This window comes from Typopeltis vanoorti, chromosome 9 (genome assembly GCF_054136105.1).
Source record: "Typopeltis vanoorti isolate ZY-2024b chromosome 9, IOZ_Tvanoo_1.0, whole genome shotgun sequence".
Taxonomy (NCBI): domain Eukaryota; kingdom Metazoa; phylum Arthropoda; class Arachnida; order Uropygi; family Thelyphonidae; genus Typopeltis; species Typopeltis vanoorti.
In genome coordinates, this window is record NC_143557.1 from 47,975,027 (window position 1) to 47,998,284 (window position 23,258).

The following is a 23,258-nucleotide window of genomic DNA, read 5'->3' on the forward strand; positions in this document are numbered from 1 at the left end:
AAGAAAAGTTGCAAAACGAATTCAAACAGCAGAAATGAAGTTTCTCAGAAAAATAGCTAGATATACCAAGTGGGACCATAAAACAAATAAAGAAATCTTACAATCCCTGAAAATAAAACCAATTAACTACTATATAAGACAGCATAAACAAAAATGGCTAGATTTAAATCGAATGGACAACAGCAGACTACCAAAAATATTATATTTTTGGTAGTCTGCTATTTTTTTCTTCTTTTTCCACTTATTTTGTATAAATACAAAATAAGTGGAAAAAGAAGAATCGGAAGACCAAGAAAGAGATGGCATGAGACCAGAACAGGCCACTTGGCCTAAATTCAGTGGTGAGCTATAGAAATTTTAACAAAGGGCTCGCATTGTCAAGCAAAAAAAAAAAAAAAAAAAAAAAGCCTAAGCGCCTCCGTAGCGCAATTGGAAGAACAACTGTACATTGTGCCTTTCAATTGGAAAAGGCCTAAGTTCGATTCTCGTCATGACAGGAGGAATCTTTATATGGATGTTTTCAATCGAAGGTGAGTTAGCCGATCTCATACAAAGGTAGCAGGGTTTTTTCATCCCGCATACAGACCGGCCCTTCAGAACACATGCAATTTACAGACAAAAAAATACTAGCTGTGGTGGTGGTGGTGGTAGTGGCCAGTAGATGGCACAGATGTTGATGATTGGTAGTAGAGGTTCGGTGTAGTGATAGAGAGACAGAGAGTTGTACAATAGGTGTCCTCCCGCTGAGTCTTTGGACTCCTTGGAGGTGTCACAAATAATAATAATAACTCAGCCCTTATAACACTTATATTGCGACTTTGTAGAGCTTCTGACAGATATGATTTTTCCTGTTGGATATCAATCATTAATACTAGATCTTTTAAAAATTCCAAATTGAGAAATCGGTTTAAAAAGCCCTTATATTTATCGCTTGATGCAAAATGCTTGCATAAGGCTGGGTAATTTCTCCACAAAGCAAGAGCCGTTTGTAAACTGCAATCTGCCTATCATGGTCCAAAGAAACGGCCGATCTTTAAAATTTTGATACCAAGGTCTTTTGCAATCGCATTTAATTCTCATTGATTTTTTGGTGATTGATGATTTATCCATAAATATTTCAAAATGATTTATTTCTTTAATGTTTTTTATCGAATCGTCTAATACTAAGAGTAAACGATGAGTGCAATGCCTAATCACAACGTTGGGAAATTTTTGTAAAAGTTTGAATGCAACACCTAATTTGTTTCCTAACGTTACACTAGCTCCATCAGAACAAAATGCAATGAAATGATTTTTTTATATAGTTATCAGAAAATCCATATGAATTTAGAGTAGCATGTATACATTCCATGGTGGTATTTTCTAGTTCTACAAGATTATTAAACAAGAAGAACAAGGGGACTCGCAAATTTGAGAAAAATGTAACAAAGGGCTCGCAAGAGCCCCTTGCGAACCCCTTATAGCTCACCACTGCCTAATTTCCATGTTAGAAAGAAGAAGATGTAGTCTTTGTGCTTGGAAATCCTGATATTAGCTGTCCTGCCTGTTTGGCTGTAGTAGGACAGTTTACAGCTGCAAGGGACCTGGTATACACCAGGGAGGTCTAGGGGAAGTGGCTGGTCTTTGGTGGAGCAGATAAGGGATGCCAATTTCTTATGTGGTTTGTAACAGGTAGTCAGGTCATATTTTTTTAGGATCTTTGTGAGCCTTTCAGACTGCAAACCACAAAATCCTGTAGTATGGTAGGTAAAAATGTAAACAGGGGCAGACTTGGTGATAAGCAATTGGCAAACTGAGCTGCAGCTGTGGCAATTATTGAAACACTGCACAAAGAATACTGCAAACTATACTGAAATATTACCTTTAAGTACAAATTCCCCAACTACAAATTACCCACAGACTATATACATTTCATCCAGCTTAGATTCCCTGTAATTTAAAGTGAAAACTCCAATAAATAATACCAAAACTTATCTTTTTTTTTTGCTGCTACCTCGTAACATATCTGACTGTAACTTTGCCTTCTGGTGGACTGTCTATGCTATTAATCTGTTAAAAAATGTGGCAACTATTCAAACTCAGAACAAATTTCTTTCTTTTTTTTTCATTAACTCATTTCTAATATTTTTAATGTTCTTGAACAGCCTTCCCTCTTATGTATTCCCTAAGAATCAGCAATGAAACATTTCCCTAATCTTAATACGTATGTTACATTAATTTCTCTAAAATTTGGGAAATATCGTTGTACAGCAAACTCAAATCTAACACCTGTAAATATCTTTTTATCTGACATTAGAGGGTACCAAGTTAAGACTTGAATTCTTTTGTCCATCATGTTGAAAGTTTTTCCACTTGCTTATATTATAAATTAAGATGCCAAGAAATTATATTATTGGTTTAATCCTTTATCCTTGCAGCTATTCCAGGCTAAGGCCAGTATATTTGTCCATCATGATTTAAAATGTTTACAATGCTAATCATTATTGTCTGCATATGGCACAAGTATGTGATCTGAAAGTGCTAGTTTGAAATCCAGAAAAAGAACAGCTATTTAATAAATATCTTATTTTGTTTCCATTGTTGTTAATATTATTAACATCATAAGCAATCTTCTGGATAAAAAAAATCAAGGGGAAAGGGGACCACTGAAGATTGAGCATTTGGAATGGTAGCAGGATATATCCCATGTTCACTGAAAGTAGAATTAGAAGAAAAGTATGGAGTCTGGAGAGTTTTTATTTTTTTCTGTAGGTTATGATGCAATAAAACCATTCCAAGTACAAAAGAGATAGAAACAGGTTTGGGCAAAGTTAACCAATAGTTTTGGCAAGAGACAAGAAAATATTTGCCCTTTCAAAATTAGTATCAGATGTGCTGATAATCTGCTTGCAGCTATTTCAGGCTTTGGTATAAACAAAAAAGAAAGAGAAAGATTTTGACAAAAGCCAATTACCATACACCTTATTCTCTAGCACCCATCATATCTCTCTTCCTTGTCAGGCATAAAGTAACTACACTATCTCTGGTAGGAAGAGTATCATGCAGTTGTGACATAGGAAGTGATTAAGCATATGGAACTGTCAGTTAAGGAGGGGTATGTGTAAAACCACAAAGCTAGTGATTATTACAAAACTGAGGCATCTTGAAGCAGTGACATGGTTAAGGAAAGTGCAAGAGAAGGATATTAATAATGTACAGGAATCAGTCAAAGGGCATTTAAGTATCAAATTGCATACCCAGTTACATGTATCAAAAGCAGTATCAAATGGCATGGCTAGGGTTAAGAAGATAAATCAGGCGAGAGCTAAACAGAGGAGTATTAGCATCATTAAACAAGAGCTGCAAAAGAAGAAAATATTACTGACAATATATAAAGAAAAACGTGATCAAGCAGGTTCATGAGTGATACAAAGGTGCACACACAATTGAGATGACCAGCATGGGGAGGAAGGCAAAATAAGATAATAGGAGAAAATTAACTGAGCAGGCCAGGGGGAAATCCCAAATTCTTCTTTTGCTACATGGCAAGCAAATGGAAGAATGATTATGGAAGGGAAAATGAATGCTGGTGACAAAAGAAATAAATGAATTACTGAGTGATCAGTTGGCATACATGTATCATCCAGGTGGAGATAATGTAATGACCATATGACAGGGATCAAGATGAGAACAGGGGTAAATAAACTTGAGATGCTTCAGATATTAGGATATCTCTATGTGAATACAGCCATGGGATTAGCCGAGATATTAGCCTGTGTACTACAGGAAAGTGCAAGAGAAATTGCAATATCCTTAACCAGTACTATTTAATTTAGGTCAGCACTAGCAGAGTGCTATGGGAATGGAATGAATACAAAACAGAGGCTCTGAGACTCTGGTTTCAAATTATAGACCAATTAATATCTGATGAGTAGTGTTAAGGAAAAGTTAGTTAAGGGCTCATGTTAGAGATTTAATGGAATATTAACAGCACTGAGAAAGGATTAAAACTAATTTTAATACTTCTAACATTTCGTCTCCGTCACAGAGACATCTTCTTTTTATGTTTAATGGAATATTAACAGCACTGAGAAAGGATTAAAACTAATTTTAATACTTCTAATATTTCGTCTCCGTCACAGAGACATCTTCGGGGATTACAAAAACTTTTTGTAACAGTACGCACACAAATACAATACAAAGTGAAACTAAAGTCCTATCTAGGTGGTGCCCTCTATGCGCATTTGCAGGTGGCCTGGGATATAAAGAGGGATCTCTGATAATAAAAGTTTTCTTTTCCTTTGTTAGATGATGTGTTCTCTATTTGGCCTCATGGCCCAGACACATTAGATTCCTTCCTCAGTCACCTCAATAGTCTACATCCAAGGATCCAGTTTACAATGGAAAAGGAAAATAACAATAGTTAACCCTTCCTAAACACCTTAGTAACACGCCTTCCTAATGGTAACCTTTCTCTGTATATAGAAAACCTACTCATACAGGCAGATACATTCACAAACTCTCCCACCACCACACCTCTCAGCAATATGGCATTATTAAAACTCTAACCAACAGAGCCCACAATCTTTGTTCCAGTGAAACTGCCTTTCAACCGAACTCATACACATACGCAGCACCTTCCTTTCCAATGGCTACAGTGACTACAGAATTTTAAAAAAAAAATAATAATAAAGTCCTTCCCAATTCCCCGACCATCTCTTCAGAAGGACTTCAGAAATGCCATCACCATACCTTACATCGTGGTACATCAGAGAAAATAGCCAGATACTTTTTAATGATTTTTTCTAAAGACCAGCTCCCTCTTTCAATGCCTGGTGTATATAGTGTACCTTGTTCCTGTAAACTTGCCTACTTCGAACAAACAGGCAGGTCAGCATCCATCTGGTTAGAACACAGTTCTTACATCTGCAAACACGATTATGGTCAATCTGGCCTTGCAGACCATGTTTTGGATACATCCCACAGGATCTCCTGAAAAAAAACTACCATGCTCCACCATAGTAAATTCAAAAAAGTAAGACTATTCTTTGAATCTGCATCTGCACTCAGGAATCAACCTAATTTAAACAAATATGGTTGCATTAAACTTCCCAAAATTTAGGAAACTTTAATTATCAGAGATCCCTTTTTAATCCCAAGCCACCTGCAAATGCCCATAGAGGGTGCACCACCTAGATAGGACTTCAGTTTCACTTTGTATTGTATTTTGTGTGTGTGTGTGTGTGTGTGTTGTTACAAAAATTTTTTGTAATCCCCGAAGATGTCTCTGTGATGGAGACAAAATATTGGAAGCATTAAAATTAGTTTTAATCCTTTCTCAGTGCTGTTAATATTCCATTAAACCTCTAACATGAATTCTTCACAGAACTTAAACCTTAACACACTTAGTTAAGTGCAGAATTCAGAAATGGGTGGATAGAACTATGTATGGGAGACAGCAAGGTCTTATGAAGGGAGGGTCTTGTCTTAGTAATTAGTCACTTTATGCAACAGTGAAGTTGAATAAGGTAAATGGATATACCATGATACTATGAAGTATGCAAAAGCATTTAAAAGAATACTGCATGGAGTCTTATTATGTGAGTTAGTGCAAGTCCAGTTAGATGAAAGAGGTTGCATGGATAAAATGGTGGAGCTGAATATCAAAGAGAAGACTGGCAACACAAGGCTCTGTACTTGGGTAGCTGCTGTTCAGTTTGTATAATGATGCTGGAAATGTTTTTTTTTTTTTTTTTTTGGCAGGGGGGATATGATCTCCACCTCCTTGTTGGAAGCCTGAAACAGTGATAGAAGGTCAACCACCTGGAAAAAGAGGAAGGAATATACCCACAATGAGATGGATTGATGGTGTGCCTAGAGTGACTATCTTCATAGAGTTGAAGCCTCCAGAAAAGCATACAACAGGACAACCTGGTGTGGCACATCACAGAGAAATGAAGTCATATGAACAGATGGATGAATTGGGGAAGATAACCAGTTGTGCAGCTATGATACTAAATTGGAGAGAGAGTAACAGTCAATAAAGATTATCTAAATAGACTGGTAGTTTAGGTAAAGGATAATGGCTATCAATTTAATGTGCCAAAGAGTCAATTACTACAGACTGCACTGAAGGCTAAGGATTTAGGAGTAATGGTGGATAGAGAGCTGAAGTTCAGAGAGCATATGGCAAAGAGTCAAGATAGCTCTAAAGATCACATTGATGCACACTGACAAGTAGAAATAAGGATATTATTATTACTCATTACAAGGCTTTGCTGTTACCTCTGAACTACTGTGCACAGATTTGGCTAAAGGATTTCTTGATGATGGAGAGATTTCAGAGGCAAGTGCCCAAAATGGTGACTGGTTTGTGGAACTAGGGCAGCACACTGAAGGTTTGTGCATTAAAAAGTCTGGCTAATAGGTAGAAAAGAGAGAATAAAATTACTGAAGAGATTTTATAAAGTAGATGCTAAAAAAATATTCCATATATGACCGGATTGGAAAATGCAGTCAAAGAAAGAGATGCAGTTCAGCAAGGGCATAAGGAATAGATTTTTTGCTTGGAGAGTGGTAAATAACTGGAATAAGACATCAGAGAAAGCCATTAGGGCATTGTTAGTGAAAGACTTTAAGGAGAGATAAGATATTCATTGTGCCAATAATGGTTAATGAGGGCCTGCCACAGTCAGTCACTGGACTGAACTGGACTGGAGATGCTATGTAAAAATGATAATACAGTGGACCTTTCACTATTACAACCTATCTGGTTCTTGGAAAGCCAATATTAAGCAGCCAATTGCTATAAACTGAAAACCTGGTTTAAGATATGTTCACTGTCATGAATTGAGATTTGATTCCTGGAAATACAGTTTGAACTATAAAAAAGTTCAAATTGAAAATTGCCACCAAACTAAAATATGACATTTAAATATCAAAATGATAAAAAAAAAATTTTTTTTATTTTTTAAATGTAATATTGTAAAAGCGAAAATGTTAAAAATGTTACAGGATTTTTTTTTAGAGATTCATAAAATTTTTTTTAAAAAAAGCAGACTTAAGTTTCTTCTGAACTCAATAAATGACTCTGTCCCTACAGCATGACTAAACACATTCAGACCATGGCTAAGATCTCTGTGCTCCATTCAAAATTTGGATCATCATTTTCCAAATTTCTTAGTCAGAGTCAGAATAAACTTATGGGTATGGTTGGGTTATTCATACTTAATTCATATTCTCAAATTCACATTTCCACTTTCTGGGCATTTATGAGGGCACGAATATGTACTGTACTATAAATAATTTTAATCGAACTGATAATAAATGAAGATTAAGGCAAATTACAGCAAGTCATCATAAATGCAGACTGCAGTCTAATTCTCCTATGCACCTAAAAAATGATCTGCACACAAACTATTCAGAGATTTTTTTTTCATGCAAATATAAATAGGTAGAAAAATATATACAATATTTTGTGATGTAAAACTTGGTCACCAGATAAAAAAATAAGCCAGATTCATTCAGTTATTGGAAATCATTAATATAAAAATCCCCATGCCCCAGATGTATGCTCTCTATGGCTCAATCAGTTGAGCATTCTAAGTGTATCCTTCTACATTAGGATACACATTCTGAGTGTCTCATTTCTGTGGCCCAGCATTCATTACAGTTATAACAGAAGTTAATCTACCCTATAATATAAAATGATAAGCTTTTTTTTGTAATGTTTTTGTGTCACGTTTTTTGTCAAGTTATTTGAAACATTTTGAAACTCAGGAGCTACCCTGAGTATCGAGTCTTCAAAATTCGAGTCATCAGAATTCAAGGAGAACTGGCCTACCAATCCGGAACTTGGGGGGGGGGGGAGATCCCTAGTGTGTGTGTGTGTGTGTGTAGAAAGTATTTTACCTTGGGTATAATAAATGTTAAAGCTACCAAGCTATTTTAAACCTGGTTTTACTCCATTTCCCAAGTAAGCAAACAGACAAACAAATCAAGTTTGCGTCTGCAAGTGTTGCAAGTCTAGCTGACCCTGCACGTAGTGCAAGACCAAGGCAACTCATGGTAAAAGTAGAATAAGCTCTGATCACTAATCTTAATATTTACCCTTAATGCAAAGCACAACTCCTGGAGGAGATCTACTTTTACCATGAGTTGCCTTGGTCTTGCACTACATGCAGGGTCAGCTAGACTTGCAACACTTGCAGGTGCAAACTTGACTTCTTTGTCTGTTTGCTTACTTGGGAAATGGAGTAAAACCAGGTTTAAAATAGCTTGGTAGCTTTAACATTTATTATACCCAAGGTAAAATACTTTCTACGTTAATATCTCCTCCTGAGATTTTTATTTAAAACACCTTATGGTAACTTGTGCTGGTAAAATACTTATAAGCTCTGTATTACTAAAATCTTGGTATTTCTAGCCTGGCTCCCACTGATGAGACCTCAATAAAGGTCGAAACCGTTATGGGTAGTGGCCCCTTGCCTTTAATACAAAGCATCATACATCTCCTCCAGGAGATGTGCTTTGCATTAAAGGTAAATATTAAGTTCAGTGATCAGAGCTTATTCTACTTTTACCATGAGTTGCCTTGGTCTAGCACTATGTGCAGGGTCAGCTAGACTTGCAACACTTGCAGGCGCAAACTTGATTTGTTTGTCTGTTTGCTTACTTGGGAAATGGAGTAAAACCAGGTTTAAAATAGCTTGGTAGCTTTAACATATATATATATATATATATATATATATATATGAAACGTACTATTAACTCGGGGTTGGGATATGTTCATTTTTTAAATTAACTGACTTAAACCCGAGAATTATAACACAATGACATTTATTTGAAAAAAACGCAACATGTTTCGTCAAAAATGACTTCTTCAGGCGATAAGAACATAGAAAAGATAATAAAAGACACTTAAATTAACATTGACACACTCCAAAGCTATACAATTACAAAGTCATAATATTCGACTGTAAATTACAGTTATGAGCTTGAACTACAGTCCGAGTTAATGTTCTATTGTTGTGCACCTGTGCGTGTGTGGAATCACGCGATCTCCAGTATCTAATAATAGAGTTGAAAGAGTCAGCCAAATTATAGCTAAGATTATTATTCAAATGCAAAGGGTCTAAGGTGATTTCCCTTGACTCGACAATGCGGCGCTCTATTTCATCATGGCAGACGTGTAGGTTTGAAGTCAATGTCCAATTTATTTCATGTTGGTGGCCTTCGTTGTTCGTGTTTATTGAAAGCAGGACATGGCCCGACAGAGCAGTTGCTCTGGTTCTCTTATAAGCAATGTCTCTCTGATGCTCTTCGAGACGTAGTAAGATAGATTTCTCTGTCTGCCCATAGTAAGGCTTTCCGCATTCACAAGTGACCTTGTATACACCTGGGAATTGTAGAAGGTTGTGAGGTTGTTTATAGTTCTTGAAGCGTGATATTATTTTTGGCAGAGTCGAGAAGCACGTTTTTATGTTAAACTTCTTTAGAATTCTGCTCAGCTTTTTGGATAGTGTGCTGATATATGGCATGACGATATGACCTTTGGAGTCGTCCTGTGTCTCTACGTTGTTACGTTGACGTCGGGATAATTGGTTGTTAATACTTTTTAGAGAGTAGCCATTGTTTTTAAAGGTCCATTTAAGATGTTGTAGTTCCTTTTTCAGTTCTTCTTCATCTGACAGTACAGATCTTGCACGATTCGCTAGAGTTGATATAATACCCAACTTTTGCACTGGATGGTGATGGGAGGACGCATGCAAATATCTGTCTGTGTGTGTTGGCTTTCTAAAAATAGAGACTTTAATTGATTCAGGCGTCTTGGTGAGTTTAACATCTAGGAAGCAGATGGAACTTTTTTCTTCAATCTCCATAGTCAATTTTATATCTTGATGGCGGTTGTTTAAGTGGTCGAGAAACTTGTGAAGATTCTCAGTACCATGCTCCCATATGAGGAATATATCGTCCACATATCGAAGCCAAATTTTTGGTTTTAAAGTAAAAGAGGCGATCGCCTTTTCTTCAAAGTCCTCGAAAAAAATGTTGGCTAACACAGGAGAGAGAGGGCTTCCCACAGCTAATCCTTTGACCTGTTTGTATAGTTTTCCTTCGAATTCAAAATAGCCAGAGTTTACACAGTGAGATAACAGAGAGAACATTTTATTTGAAATCTTGTTTTTTAAAATATGGAGAACGTCCTGTGTCGGAACGTTCGTAAAGAGTGCTACCACGTCAAAGCTCACCATGATATCAGAAGATTTTAGTTTTAGGTCCTTTATTTTAGAGACAAAATCTGTTGAGTTTTTAATATAAGAAGAAGATTTTCCCGCATAAGCTTTTAATGATGATGCCAAATATTTGGATAACCTGTATGTGGGTGAGTCAATGCTGTCTACTATAGGTCTCAGTGGATAGTTTTCTTTGTGTATCTTCGGGAGGCCATATAACCTTGGAATGAGTGGGTGTAAAGAGCGGATGGAGAGCCGTGTATTCCGTGGAATTTCTGTGGTCTTTTGTAGGAGATTATTTGTTCTATTGTGTATTTCTCTTGTTGGGTCTCTCTCAATTTCCAAATAATTATCTGAATTTAACAGTGCTAAGATTTTTAGTATTAACAACCAATTATTAACAATTATTAAATATTAAGATTTTTAGTATTAACAACCAATTATCCCGACGTCAACGTAACAACGTAGAGACACAGGACGACTCCAAAGGTCATATCGTCTTGCCATATATCAGCACACTATCCAAAACGCTGAGCAGAATTCTAAAGAAGTTTAACATAAAAACGTGCTTCTCGACTCTGCCAAAAATAATATCACGCTTCAAGAACTATAAACAACCTCACAACCTTCTACAATTCCCAGGTGTATACAAGGTCACTTGTGAATGCGGAAAGCCTTACTATGGGCAGACAGAGAAATCTATCTTACTACGTCTCGAAGAGCATCAGAGAGACATTGCTTATAAGAGAACCAGAGCAACTGCTCTGTCGGGCCATGTCCTGCTTTCAATAAACACGAACAACGAAGGCCACCAACATGAAATAAATTGGACATTGACTTCAAACCTACACGTCTGCCATGATGAAATAGAGCGCCGCATTGTCGAGTCAAGGGAAATCACCTTAGACCCTTTGCATTTGAATAATAATCTTAGCTATAATTTGGCTGACTCTTTCAACTCTATTATTAGATACTGGAGATCGCGTGATTCCACACACGCACAGGTGCACAACAATAGAACATTAACTCGGACTGTAGTTCAAGCTCATAACTGTAATTTACAGTCGAATATTATGACTTTGTAATTGTATAGCTTTGGAGTGTGTCAATGTTAATTTAAGTGTCTTTTATTATCTTTTCTATGTTCTTATCGCCTGAAGAAGTCATTTTTGATGAAACATGTTGCGTTTTTTTCAAATAAATGTCATTGTGTTATAATTCTCGGGTTTAAGTCAGTTAATTTAAAAAATGAATATATACAGGGTGTTCGGGATAAATTTGACATATTTATAATTAATTATATTTTTCCGTAAGTTACATGTATTAACACACACTTCTCTTCATTTAAAAGTTTGGACCCTTCTTCATTCATATACAAGATGTCAGAAAGGATGGATAGCTGGAACCCACCTGAATCATGGAAGAGAATAACTTGTATCATGATGATTCGTGCCCGCCATCAAAATAAGGATATTACGACTGCTGCCCAATGCTCCCTGAATACAGTAAAAACAATCAGGCATGAACTAGAGACTTGCAATGGTGACTACGAGGATGTAGCAAGAAGAAAGATCCCTAGCAGACGATCTGATTGCATTCGTACAGCAGAATTCCTCGCAAATCTGCAGGAACAGGTGTTGAAGAACCCTGGCATTGGAATTCGGGCTTTGTTCGTGGAGTTGCTAACTGTAGTCAAGCCCTGGATAACAAGGGTAGCCAATGGTAGGCCGTATGTATGGCAGCAGGATTCGGCCCCTTGCCACACCTCTGGGAAAAGTCAAAAATGGTTGTCTGAAAATTTCTACGACTTCACCAGTCCAAATGTTTGGCCTCCAAACTCCCCAGACCTTAACCCCATGGATTATTTTGTATGGGGCGCAGTTGAAAAAGACACCAATCGCACTTCCAGTAATACAAAAGCCCAGTTAATGGATAAAATTAAAACAGTTTTTGCGGCCCTTCCCAGGGAGACTGTAGCATCAGCTTGTTCGAGGTTCCGAAGCAGAATTGAAGCTGTGATCGATGCTAATGGTGGTTATTTTGAGTAAATCTTGTTGATAGTATTGTAATTAACTCTGCCTGTAATGTTTTTTTGTCAATTCATTAAATTTAATAGATACAAAGAAGATTTTCTTTTTCCTTACGAAACTGTCAAATTTATCCCGAACACCCTGTATATATATATATATATATTTTTTTTTTATTTTTTTTTTTTTTTGAACCATGTAAAAACAAATTTGAAAAAGTACAAATATACATATATATATATATATATAAAATTGATTAAAAAAAAAAAAAATTCTTAGCACATCCATTGTACAGATGTGGACATTGATGTCTGTGAATATCTTCAGGTAAGAGATGAATTTCAGAGTTACCTAAGTAACTAACTTTAGCCCACCCACGGTTCTAATTTAATACATGGAATTTATAGAATGGAATTCAAAAAAAAGAAAGCAATAAAAGAGGTATGATGATTTTAGTTAAATTAGTAAATAACAATATTATTATATGATTCATGTAAATGAATATTATTATCACTTATCACTAATAATGAATATTATTATCATTTAACAGGAAAATGCAACTGGTAACAGACGTAATAAACTTCAGTATCACAATATACAACATAATTTTTTTTTATTATTATGTATAATCAATTTATATGTGGCCTCCAGTGGAGGGAGAAGGATAAAAGATAAAACAAGAATAGCATTTCTTGGCAAGTTTAATTTAATATGCAATCAAGTGAAAAAAACATTTTGCATTTGACAAAACATCGCACTGATCTCTGTTAGGGAAATTAGAACAATGGGTGATGGATATGACAATGATTATATGGATACAAGAGTGTCTGCTAGACAAATGCCAAAAAGTGATATATGGAGGAGCCAGAAGGAAGCAGGTGACTAGCAGCAGTGCCGTAACGAGGGCAGGGCAAAAGAGGCGCCCACCACAGGCGCAACGAGGTTTGGGGGCGCAAAACGTAAGAAATAAAAAATAAATAAATAGATATAAAAGTCCGCTATTTTATATTGTATTTTTAAATTTTGGCAATACACCACTTTAAACACACAAATTCTGCAACATACCTGCAACTCATTTTGATGGGGTTAATAGTAAGTATTTAACATACAGCATTTAGTAAAATTTAACTTGTTACATTTAAATTTTTCAAACTTTTTGTCATTTTTGGGTTAGGAGGGGATGCAAGTTAGACACTTGCCACAGGTGCCTCATATCCTCGTTACTGTACAGTGTGCTACAAGGTTCTGCACAAGGAATGCACTATGAGTTTCTTCATTCTTCACTGGCCTCATAGTAATCCTATGAGGCCAGTGAAGAATGTACTAATAAGGAGAGATAAGGAAGTTGTTATTCCTCTTTATAAGAACTTGATATAGGCACATCTGGATTACTGTGCTCAGGTCTAGTTATCTGGGTTTCTTGGTGATGATGAAGCAGTACTATTTAATTTGTGCATAAAATAGATAGAAAATAATCTAAAGAGAAATATTCAGTTCTTTGCTGATGATGTAAAATTGGGTATAATAATAGTTAATCAAGGTGATGTGAAGAGTTTGCAGCATGATTAAATAGGCTGTCAGTATGAGCAAAAGAAAATGATTGTCAGTTTAATGTGGAGAAATGTAAAGTTATCCATTTTGAGATAAGCAGATTACAAGCTATGTACCACATTGATGGAACTGTATTTCAAGAAATAGATGAGGCTAGGGATTTGGGGATGGCAGTAGATAGAGAGTTGAGGTTCAGAGGGCCTATTGCTAAGGTTGTCAAGGACTACTATGAGTTTCCTCATGGTAATCCTATGAGGCTAGTGAAGAATGCACTAATAAGGAGAGATAAGGAAGTTGTTATTCCTCTTTATAAGAACTTGATATATCCACATCTGGATTACTGTGCTCAGGTCTAGTCACCTGGGTTTCTTAGTGATGATGAAGCAGTAGAGAGGATTCAGACACAAGTGACCAAGATGGTGAGCTGGCTATGGGATGCTCCCGAGGATTTGTGGGTTGCAGAAATTGACTGATAGGTGAAAAAGAGGGAATATGATAGAAACATTTACGTTACTTAAAGGGCTTTATAGGAATGATGACTGAAGAAGTGGAAATATTTCAACACTTGGCAAGAGGAGACAGAACAAGAGGTCATCCCTGGAAATTGAGTAAGAGTGTGGTTCATAAGGATGTGAGGACTAGATTTTTCTTCCATATGAGACTGCCTAACTCACCATTTGATTAAAAACACCTAATGAAGATTCCTCACATCATAGACAGGATTCAAACCTGGGTCTTTCCAACAAAACTGCTCATCTAAACCAACTGAGCTATGAGGATATATATATATATTATTATTATTAACATCTGATCTCCATGGAGTCAGAAACTCATTGTGCAAGATACACACTATTGCACACAATGCTCATCCAACCATGCCTTAAACTGATTCAATATGTCTGCATTCACAACATACTCAAGTAATGCATTCCACTCACCAACCACTCTCCATGCAAAGAACCTGCTCCTCACTCCTTCGCTCACACCCTCCTTATACAGTTTCCAGCAATGGTCTCTTCCATGTCAACCTAATAACAACTCCTGACTAGCTTATATGTTTAATGATATCCCCCCCCTCCTCCTACTGATGAGGCTTTGCAATTTACATTCTCTCAATCTGTTCTCATACTCTACATTCCAAAGACCACTGACTACCTTTGTGAATCTTCTCTGGCAGCAATATATATAAAAATAAACTAAGAGTTTATAAGGCAGAAAACCAAACTAAGATTTTAACCATTATTTTAATTAAAAAGACGATATTTCATCCTAATTACACAGGATTTCTTCAAGTGTAAAAACAAAAACTAGTAGACGAACAGCAAAGTTAGATAGGTGACAAACACTATGTAATTATTATTATTATTATTCAGGCCTCCATGTAGTCAAAAGACTCATCATGGGAGGTCCTTCCTAAGAACATAAAGTCTATCAAGACTCATTGAGGGGAGGCCCCCCCCTAAGAAACACAAAGTCTATCATACCACTCCTTAAACTCATTGACTGTTCTTGCTCTCACCACTCCATCAGGCAATGCATTCCACAGTTCAACCACCCTCCATGCAAGGAAACCACTCCTCATCCTCTTGCTCACAGTTTCCTTTCGTAACTTCCAGGAATGGCCTCTTGTCATCACTCCCTCCCGCTGTTCAACCAAGCAAAAGAACTCCAATTATACAAGTGACTAATGTTTTTAAAGTATTTTTAATTGTGTGCATTCTATTGTTGAGCACACTGTCCATGCATATTCATTCACAAAAACTACATGCATATTCATTCACAAAAACTACATGCATATTCATTCACAAAAACTACATGCATATAATTAATAAAAACAGAAAAAATCCTTGCCCAACAACAATTACTAATGTCTTATAAATTTAAAAGCTCTCATGGGCAAGAGGCCACAGTATAATCCTTCTGCCTTCTCTCTACATATTGCATATTACTTGTTCTAGGTCTATCCTCAGAATGAACATTAAATACTGATATCATTTTTGTTACTAATCTTTGAAACCTCTAATAATACAAGACAGTGTTCAAACCAATTTTAACTTATGGATCTGAGAGCTGGGTTAGAAACAAAGTCCTTGACCAAAGACTAAAGACTACAGGTATGATAGTCCTGAGAAAGATTAGGAATGCGAACAGATGGCATCGATGACAATATCATATTAAAAACAAGGACATTAGGAAAGAAAAAGACATTGTGAGCATCCAGGAATGTGTTAGCAGAGCTAATATCAGGTGGTATGTTCACTTAAACAGAATGGGGGAGGAAAATTAGCAAAACAAGTGTTCTCTACCAGGTTGACAGGAAAAAGACCCAGAAGAAGACCAAGATTGGTCTTCTTCTGGGTCTTTTACTGTATTTGGTTTTTTATATATTAACCACAGATACAGTAAAAAAAAATGTTTTTTTTTACTGTACCTGTGGATTGAAACAGTACAAAGTGCCTTAGAAGACAGAAATATAAGATCTGATAATGTTGGAGTCTTGACAGGTAACAGATTGATTTGGAGGTAAATTGTAGAAAGGAAGTCAGTAATGTTGTAAGTTTTTCATGTAGTACTATCATATCATGTACACCCCTTGGGGGTACATGTCAGGAATTTGATGATGAATTTTTTTTTTCCATTTCCTTCAAAACCAAGTGACTAAATCTGAGTGCTGTAATACAGGTGAACAGAAAAGTGAATTACACAAAATAACTACCACTGCCTTATCTTTGTCTATCAGTTTTCATTACTAGTACCACCTTTAAAATACATCGGTGAACTTCAAATTTCTTGCCATCTGATATAACCAGACTCCATCTGTGAATCCCAAAATTGAAACTTTACATTTACTATGTTAAAGTGGTTGATTCCTACTTTCAAATCTTCCGGAAGAACCAAAACATCACCATTATTACTAATCATTTTCCAAATTATTCTCAGTATCATAAAAAAGAAAATAAGTTTTTTTGTTAGAAGTAGATGAATGGAATGCAATAGTAGAAGGCTTATCAAACAAATGTGTGAATATTTTTAAGATGCCTTGGTCATTTGGAGTGAGGTCATTATAGAACTAAATACGATTTTGACAATATAAATTATATGGTATCAGAACTTCTAGTGATTTACCATCTGTATTCTCTTGCCATCATCTCAGGCAATGAATCCAATGCACTAGCCACCTTTCAGAACTCCCAATAACAATAAAAATCGTAAAAAGGGAGGTTTTTTTTCTTCTCTAATGCTGATATTTTATTACAGACTATTATGATATAACAATAAATTCCTAGTAACTGTATACAGCTTCAAAATGTCTTTTTTACAATAAAAAAAGAAATTAGCGAAAATCTTTTCTTCTTACTGACAAGCCACAGAACTCAAAAGAACAAAAATTATATAACTGAATGAACATGTACAAAGAGATCATTTATTTTTTAGAAAAAATACTATAAAGATAACATTTCTTTGAATTTTTTAAAATTATATATATCTTGGGATTTTAACTTACACACACACAAATATATTCCATTTTTATATATGAGTGGATATATATATATATATATATATTATATATATATATATATATATTATTATTATTATTATTATTATATTTTTATATATGAGTGCAAAGTAGAGTGAGAGGAGGAAAAAAAAAAACATACACACACACTGTAATATACATTATTTACCTAAGTATATGTCCCCAAACGATCCGCTCCCAATTTTACGTCCTAGGCGATATTTATTTCCAACTCGAAGTTCCATTTCGATATCAAATAATAGAAGTGTGATCTTGAATTTATTTACTTCTTTTCAGACCTGCTCTGTGGATGAAATGCTGGAAGACTATTAAAAGCAGCAGCATCGTGAAATACTGGAGTGGATCAGTATGTTAACTTCATGTCAAAAGTAAATCAATTCAATGAATATATTTGATTTCTGCTCTTTCTTCCCCACTTCCATTAATAAATAAGCATCATTTCTAATGAACGATATATTGCTTGTTTAAAGCGAATCATCCTAAAACGTTAATTTAAAAATTACGAACGCACTTATAATAATAATAGTATTAGTAAATACACTCTTCTAAACTTATAAACAATGGTTTTAAACATTTTCATCACTAGTTACCATAGTACTTTTGCGCATGCTTATTTTCCGATACCCGGATAAAAGTCATATGTTATCTAGATCGTATGGTCATCAAACTAACAACGCAAAAGAAAAAAATAAGATGACTATGCGCATCGCTATTCCTTGTTATATCATATTCTATGTGATTATATACTTATAATGTTTTCCATTCATCATACGAAAAAGATAATGCATTATTATTATGCATTCCTCTTAATATATATATAAATGTATAATAATAATAATAATAATAATAATAATAATATATATTGGGAAATGGAGTAAAACCAGGTTTAAAATAGTTTGGTATCTTTAACATATATATACATACATACATACATATATATACATATATATATATATATATATATATATATGTGTGTGTGTGTGTGTGTGTGTGTGTGTGTGTGTGTGTGTGTGTGTGTGTGTGTGTGTGTGTGTGTGTGTGTGTGTGTGTAGAAAGTTTGTTACCTTGCGTATAATATATGTTAAAGATACCAAACTATTTTAAACCTGGTTTTACTCCATTTCCCAAGTAAGCAAACAGACGAATAAGTCAAGTTTGCGCCTGCACGTAGTGTGAGTCTGACCCACATGGTAGTGCAAGTCTAGGCAACTCATGATAAAGGTGGAATAAGCGCTGATCACTATTCTTAATATTTACCCTTAATGCAAATGCGTAGCATCGTACATCTCCTTGAGGAGGTGTATCATGCTATGCATTAAAGGCAAGGGGCCACTACCCAGACCGGTTTCGATCTTTATTGAGGTCTCATCAGTGGGAAGTCAGGCTTAGAAATACCAAGGTTAAGTAATACAGAGCTTATAAGTATTTTACCAAAACAAGTTACCAAAAGGTGCTTTGACCTTATTAAATAAAAATCTCAGGATGAGAGATAGATATAGACAGTTTTTTATCTTGGGTATAATATATGTTAAAGATACCAAGCTATTTTAAACCTGGTTTTACTCCATTCCCCAAGTAATATATATATATATATATATATATATATATATATATATATATGTATGTATGACGATTCATTGACTCGGTTGAAGAGTTAGGTGAAAAAAAGGGGTTTAATAGTAAAACACGACTAGTTTCGGCTTAAAACAGCCTTCATCAGATGACATTATAAAAGAAAAGAAAAAAAACACTAAACACTCATAGTTAAAAAAACTATGAACAACATAGAGAGTCTCTATACATAATTAGCATATTAACTTGTATGGCTGGATGGACATCAATCCCTTGGATTTTTATCGGTAATCGGTATTTTTTAATTATTTAAAGAAAGAAAGTTTTGAGCACTTGGCTCGCCGTAATTAGGGCTGTGTAGAATTATTTCAATCTGTGAGAAGGGCCGCCTTTGGGCGTTTATGTTTCCATCTGTCTTTTTCATCATAATCTGATGACTCACGAATGAGAAGGTTAGGATGGAGTGATGCCTGAGCAAAGTACTTGGTTGCTATCTGGAGGAGAAACGTAGGTATGTCTGGTAGGTTTCTTGGTGCAGGATAGTGTTCCTTACAAACCATGGGCATCGAAGACTCATTCGGAGGTATTTGGTTTGGATTATTTGTAATCTTTTGATGTTGCTAGGGGAGGTGTGGCTCCACGCTGGTGAACCGTAAGTTAGTGTGGGTCTGATGATTGCTTTGTATATTCTTAGTTTGTTTTCTGGACTGACTTTGCTTCTTTGGTTGAGCAGAGGGTAGAGTTGAGCTATTGCTGAGTTAGCTTTGTTGCAGACATGAGAGATGTGGGAGTTGAAGCTGAGATGGCTATCTAGTTTGATTCCCAGGTATTTTACTTCTTTTTGCCATGGGATATCAGTATTAAACATCGAGACTGCTCCGTGATGGTTTGCTTTCTTCCTTGTAAATAGTATAGCAGTGCTTTTGTCTGCATTGACGTCAATTGTCCATTTCCGAAACCATTTTTCAAGATTCGTTGCTGCGTTTTGTAATCGTTGTGTGGCTAGATATGGCCTGAACGATCTGGTCAGTATCGCCATGTCATCTGCATGGAAAGCCATGGTGGTTTATGCTGTGCTTGGGACGTCTGAGATAAAAATGTTGAAGAGCAGCGGCGATAATAGGGAGCCTTGCGGGACACCTTTGATACTTCTTGTAGTGGATCTGAGACCACGGAGTTTCACTTGAACTTTTCGGTCTTTCAGGTAAAAGTCAATGATTTGGATGAGGTTTAGTGAGTATTTTGCAGTTATTAGTTTGTGGATGAGGCCTTTGTGCCACACTTTATCAAAGGCTTTCACCACATCCAGGAAGATTGCACCTGTTTGTTGTTTCCAATTGAATCCGATAGTTATGTATTCTATAAGTCTGTGGATTTGTTGAGTTGTGCAGTGACCGTGAGAAAACCAAATTGTTCTTTTGGGATTAGGTCTATATTGTCCGTTTCGTTTTGTAGACGTTTTGGTATTACTTTTTCAGCGATTTTCCCAAGGCCTGACAAGAGGCTGTTAGGTCTGTAATCCTGGGGGAACTGAGGTGCTTTTCCCGGTTTGTCGATGAGGATTATATCTACCTGCTTCCAGCGAGTGCGGAAGTAGTTGAGTCTTAGCATCACATTAATGATAGCCACTAGATGCATTATTGTTTTGTGAGGAAGTGCTTTTATAATTTTGTTTGAAATCTGATCAGGATCTAGTGCTATTTTGTTGTTGAGGTTCTTGATGATTTGATATATTTCCTTTGGCATAGAATAGCTTGTGTTGTCACGGCTGGTGGGATGATGAAGTACACAGCATACTTGTCTGTGGATTTTTCGATGAAGCGCAAGTCCGCATGAGTGTCGTTTGGTTGAAATTGCAGCTCCAGGGTGTCTGCAAAGGCTTCTGCTTTTTCATCGTCTCGGTAGACTATGCCTCTTTCTCCATGGATTGGTTGTATATTGGGGTGATCGTTGCGAAGGGCTTTAGTCATTTTTCATAATGAGTTATCTTGAGTGTTTAAGGAGCTTAGTTTCCTCTCCCATAGTTGATTCTTATGTCTTTGATCGCATATCGGACTAGGTTTGTTGCCCTCTCAGCTCTTGTTTATCCTGGGGGTGATAGTGTTGCATGGTGTCGACGTCTGATCCTGTTTTTGTTGCGAATAAGCTTTAGAATCTCTTCTGGGAGCAGGCTAGTTTGAGCTGAAGCGGTAACGGTGGAGGCTGTTGCAAGGCCGGTTTGGATTGTGCTTTCCAGTTTATTGATCACTGTGCCTACTTCTTTGGGTGAGGAGATGGTTGTAACAGGGCCTGTGATGTTGTAGAGAGTTGCATTGAGCTTTTTGGGATTTGTGAAGGATTGTCCAGGGATGGTTTCTGCTTCCTCGCCTAGGCTAAGCAGAAATGGATTGTGGTCGGAGCTAAGATCATTAACAACCTGTAACTGGAACTGGTGCGGGGTGTTCCTGAAAATGGCTATATCCAGCACATCAGGTTTGCCCAGTGGTCAGTAGTGTGTTGGTTCAACAGGACCTGCTATGGTGATGTTTCTTGTCATAGCGAATTTGTGTAGGCTCTTCCTATTATTATTGGTGTTTCTACTGTTCCACGTGGGATGTTTTGCGTTTAGGTCTCCTGCCACTATTGTTACTTCGTTTGTGTCAAGGAGCTGGGAGAGGTCTGAGTCTAGGAGTGGTTTGCCTGGAGGGTTGCAGATTGAATATAGTTTTAGACTACCTGTGTTGTTGGTGTGTATTTCAATTCCAGTTTCTTCCAGGTTTGTAGTTGTTGTTTTCTTGATCTCATTGAATCTTATGCTTTTTTAACAAAGATAGCCGTTCCGCCATGTCTGGCATTGTGCCTGTCTGTCCTAAGTAATGTGTAGTACCTTATTTTCGGGTTGTTGCAAGGCCAAAGGTTCGTCTCGTTGACTAAACGGATGTCTATCTTATATTTTTTTAGCAAATTCGTTTAGTTCTAGGAGGCTGTTGTTTAGTCTGTTAGCATTCCAATATGCCATCTGTATTGAGTTAGCTATGATAACCGTATTATCTATTAATCATGGAGAAGATGACTTGTGTGTTTTTTGAGCAATTTGTTGGTATCTGCCTTATTGGGATTTGTTTTGCTAAAGGCCGTTAACATCTCTCCTAGAGTGACAGCTAGGATTGCTGCGAGGCTTTGGTTGCAAGATGCTGGTTTGTTACTTGTAGAGACCGCAGATGCGTATGATTTCACTGGAGTAACAGCCTGCGTTCTGATTTCTGGTGTGGTTCGCTTCTGAGTGGGCGGGGGTAGTGCCTCTCTAGCCTTCCGCAGGTTAGATGGGTGGTGTGAACATCCCTTGTAGTTTGCTGGGTGTGGGCCGCCAGAGTTTGCACACTTAGTGGGTGTGGTTCGCGGTTTGACGCAAGTGTGTGAGGGATGGTTGTCACCGCACTTGACGCACTTTTAATCCGCTTTACATAGTTTTTGTGCATGCCCATATTTTTGGCAGCGATGGCATTGACCTGCTGAAGCCTTTCTTCTGAGAGGTTCGGTCTTGATGACTAAGCTGCAGACTATTTTAAGGTCGTAAATTTCTCTATGGTCTTTACTGATCTCGACTAAGACCAGAGGCATGGTGCGCTTGTCTGCTCGGTATATGCGTGATATCTTAATTGGCTCTAGGCCTTGTGATCTGAGGTCAGTAGCTATTTCTTCAGCTGGTATGGTTTCAGCCAGACCTCTGATGACCACTTTTCAGCTTAAGAGTGATGATCACTCTTAAGCTGAAACGTGTGATATGGGACTTTCAGTTCATCCATACATTTGGTGAGCCGGCGGTAGTCCGAAGTTCCTTCTGGTTGAATCCGGATTCCTTCATCTGTACTCTTGCCTGATGTAAATTTGATGTTTGTGTTCTTCATCGTCTTTGCAATTAAAGACCATTTTTTCTTTTGTTCTTAAAATTACTGGTGAAATTCTCTATTTGGGTTGTGCCCTGGAGTCAGTCTCTATTCCTTCATCTGGATGTGCTGTTAAGTCCATTGAAGCCTATTCTTTCGAAGGGTTGTGGTATTATTTCAAGGTCTGCAGTTGGCGACTCCTTCTTGCGCTTCTTTCTGCTGACAACCTGATAGTCTGTAGAGTCATCTGAGTCCACTAGAGGCTGGTCGATAACTGGCGACATAATCTCCCTGGTGTTATCTTGAGAAGTGTTGGGGAGAGGGTCAGGGGTTTGATAGTCCTCTGATTCAACCTCTGTTATTTGGTGTATTGCTACCTTTCCTGGCCATTTTCTATGTAACAGGCCACCTACATGCTTGAAGACTGCAAATTGCTGTTTGAAGTCTAGGTCATCATATGGAGTGTCCATGATTTGGATTAATTTGTGAC

General features: G+C 36.7%; 1 protein-coding gene across 3 annotated transcripts in view; it reads right to left on the bottom strand.

Annotated features, from left to right (window-relative positions):
• LOC150103019 (casein kinase I-like) overlaps positions 1 to 17,953 on the bottom strand; it is a 282,371-nt gene extending 264,418 nt beyond the window's left edge. For all 3 annotated transcript variants that reach the window (XM_090398511.1, XM_090398509.1, XM_090398510.1), the window contains exon 1: positions 17,479 to 17,953. In XM_090398511.1, coding sequence (XP_090254637.1) covers positions 17,479 to 17,554 — 76 coding nt within the window. In that variant the 5' untranslated portion in view covers positions 17,555 to 17,953. The remainder of the gene's footprint in view (positions 1 to 17,478) is intronic.
• Between the last annotated feature and the right edge of the window lie 5,305 nt (positions 17,954 to 23,258).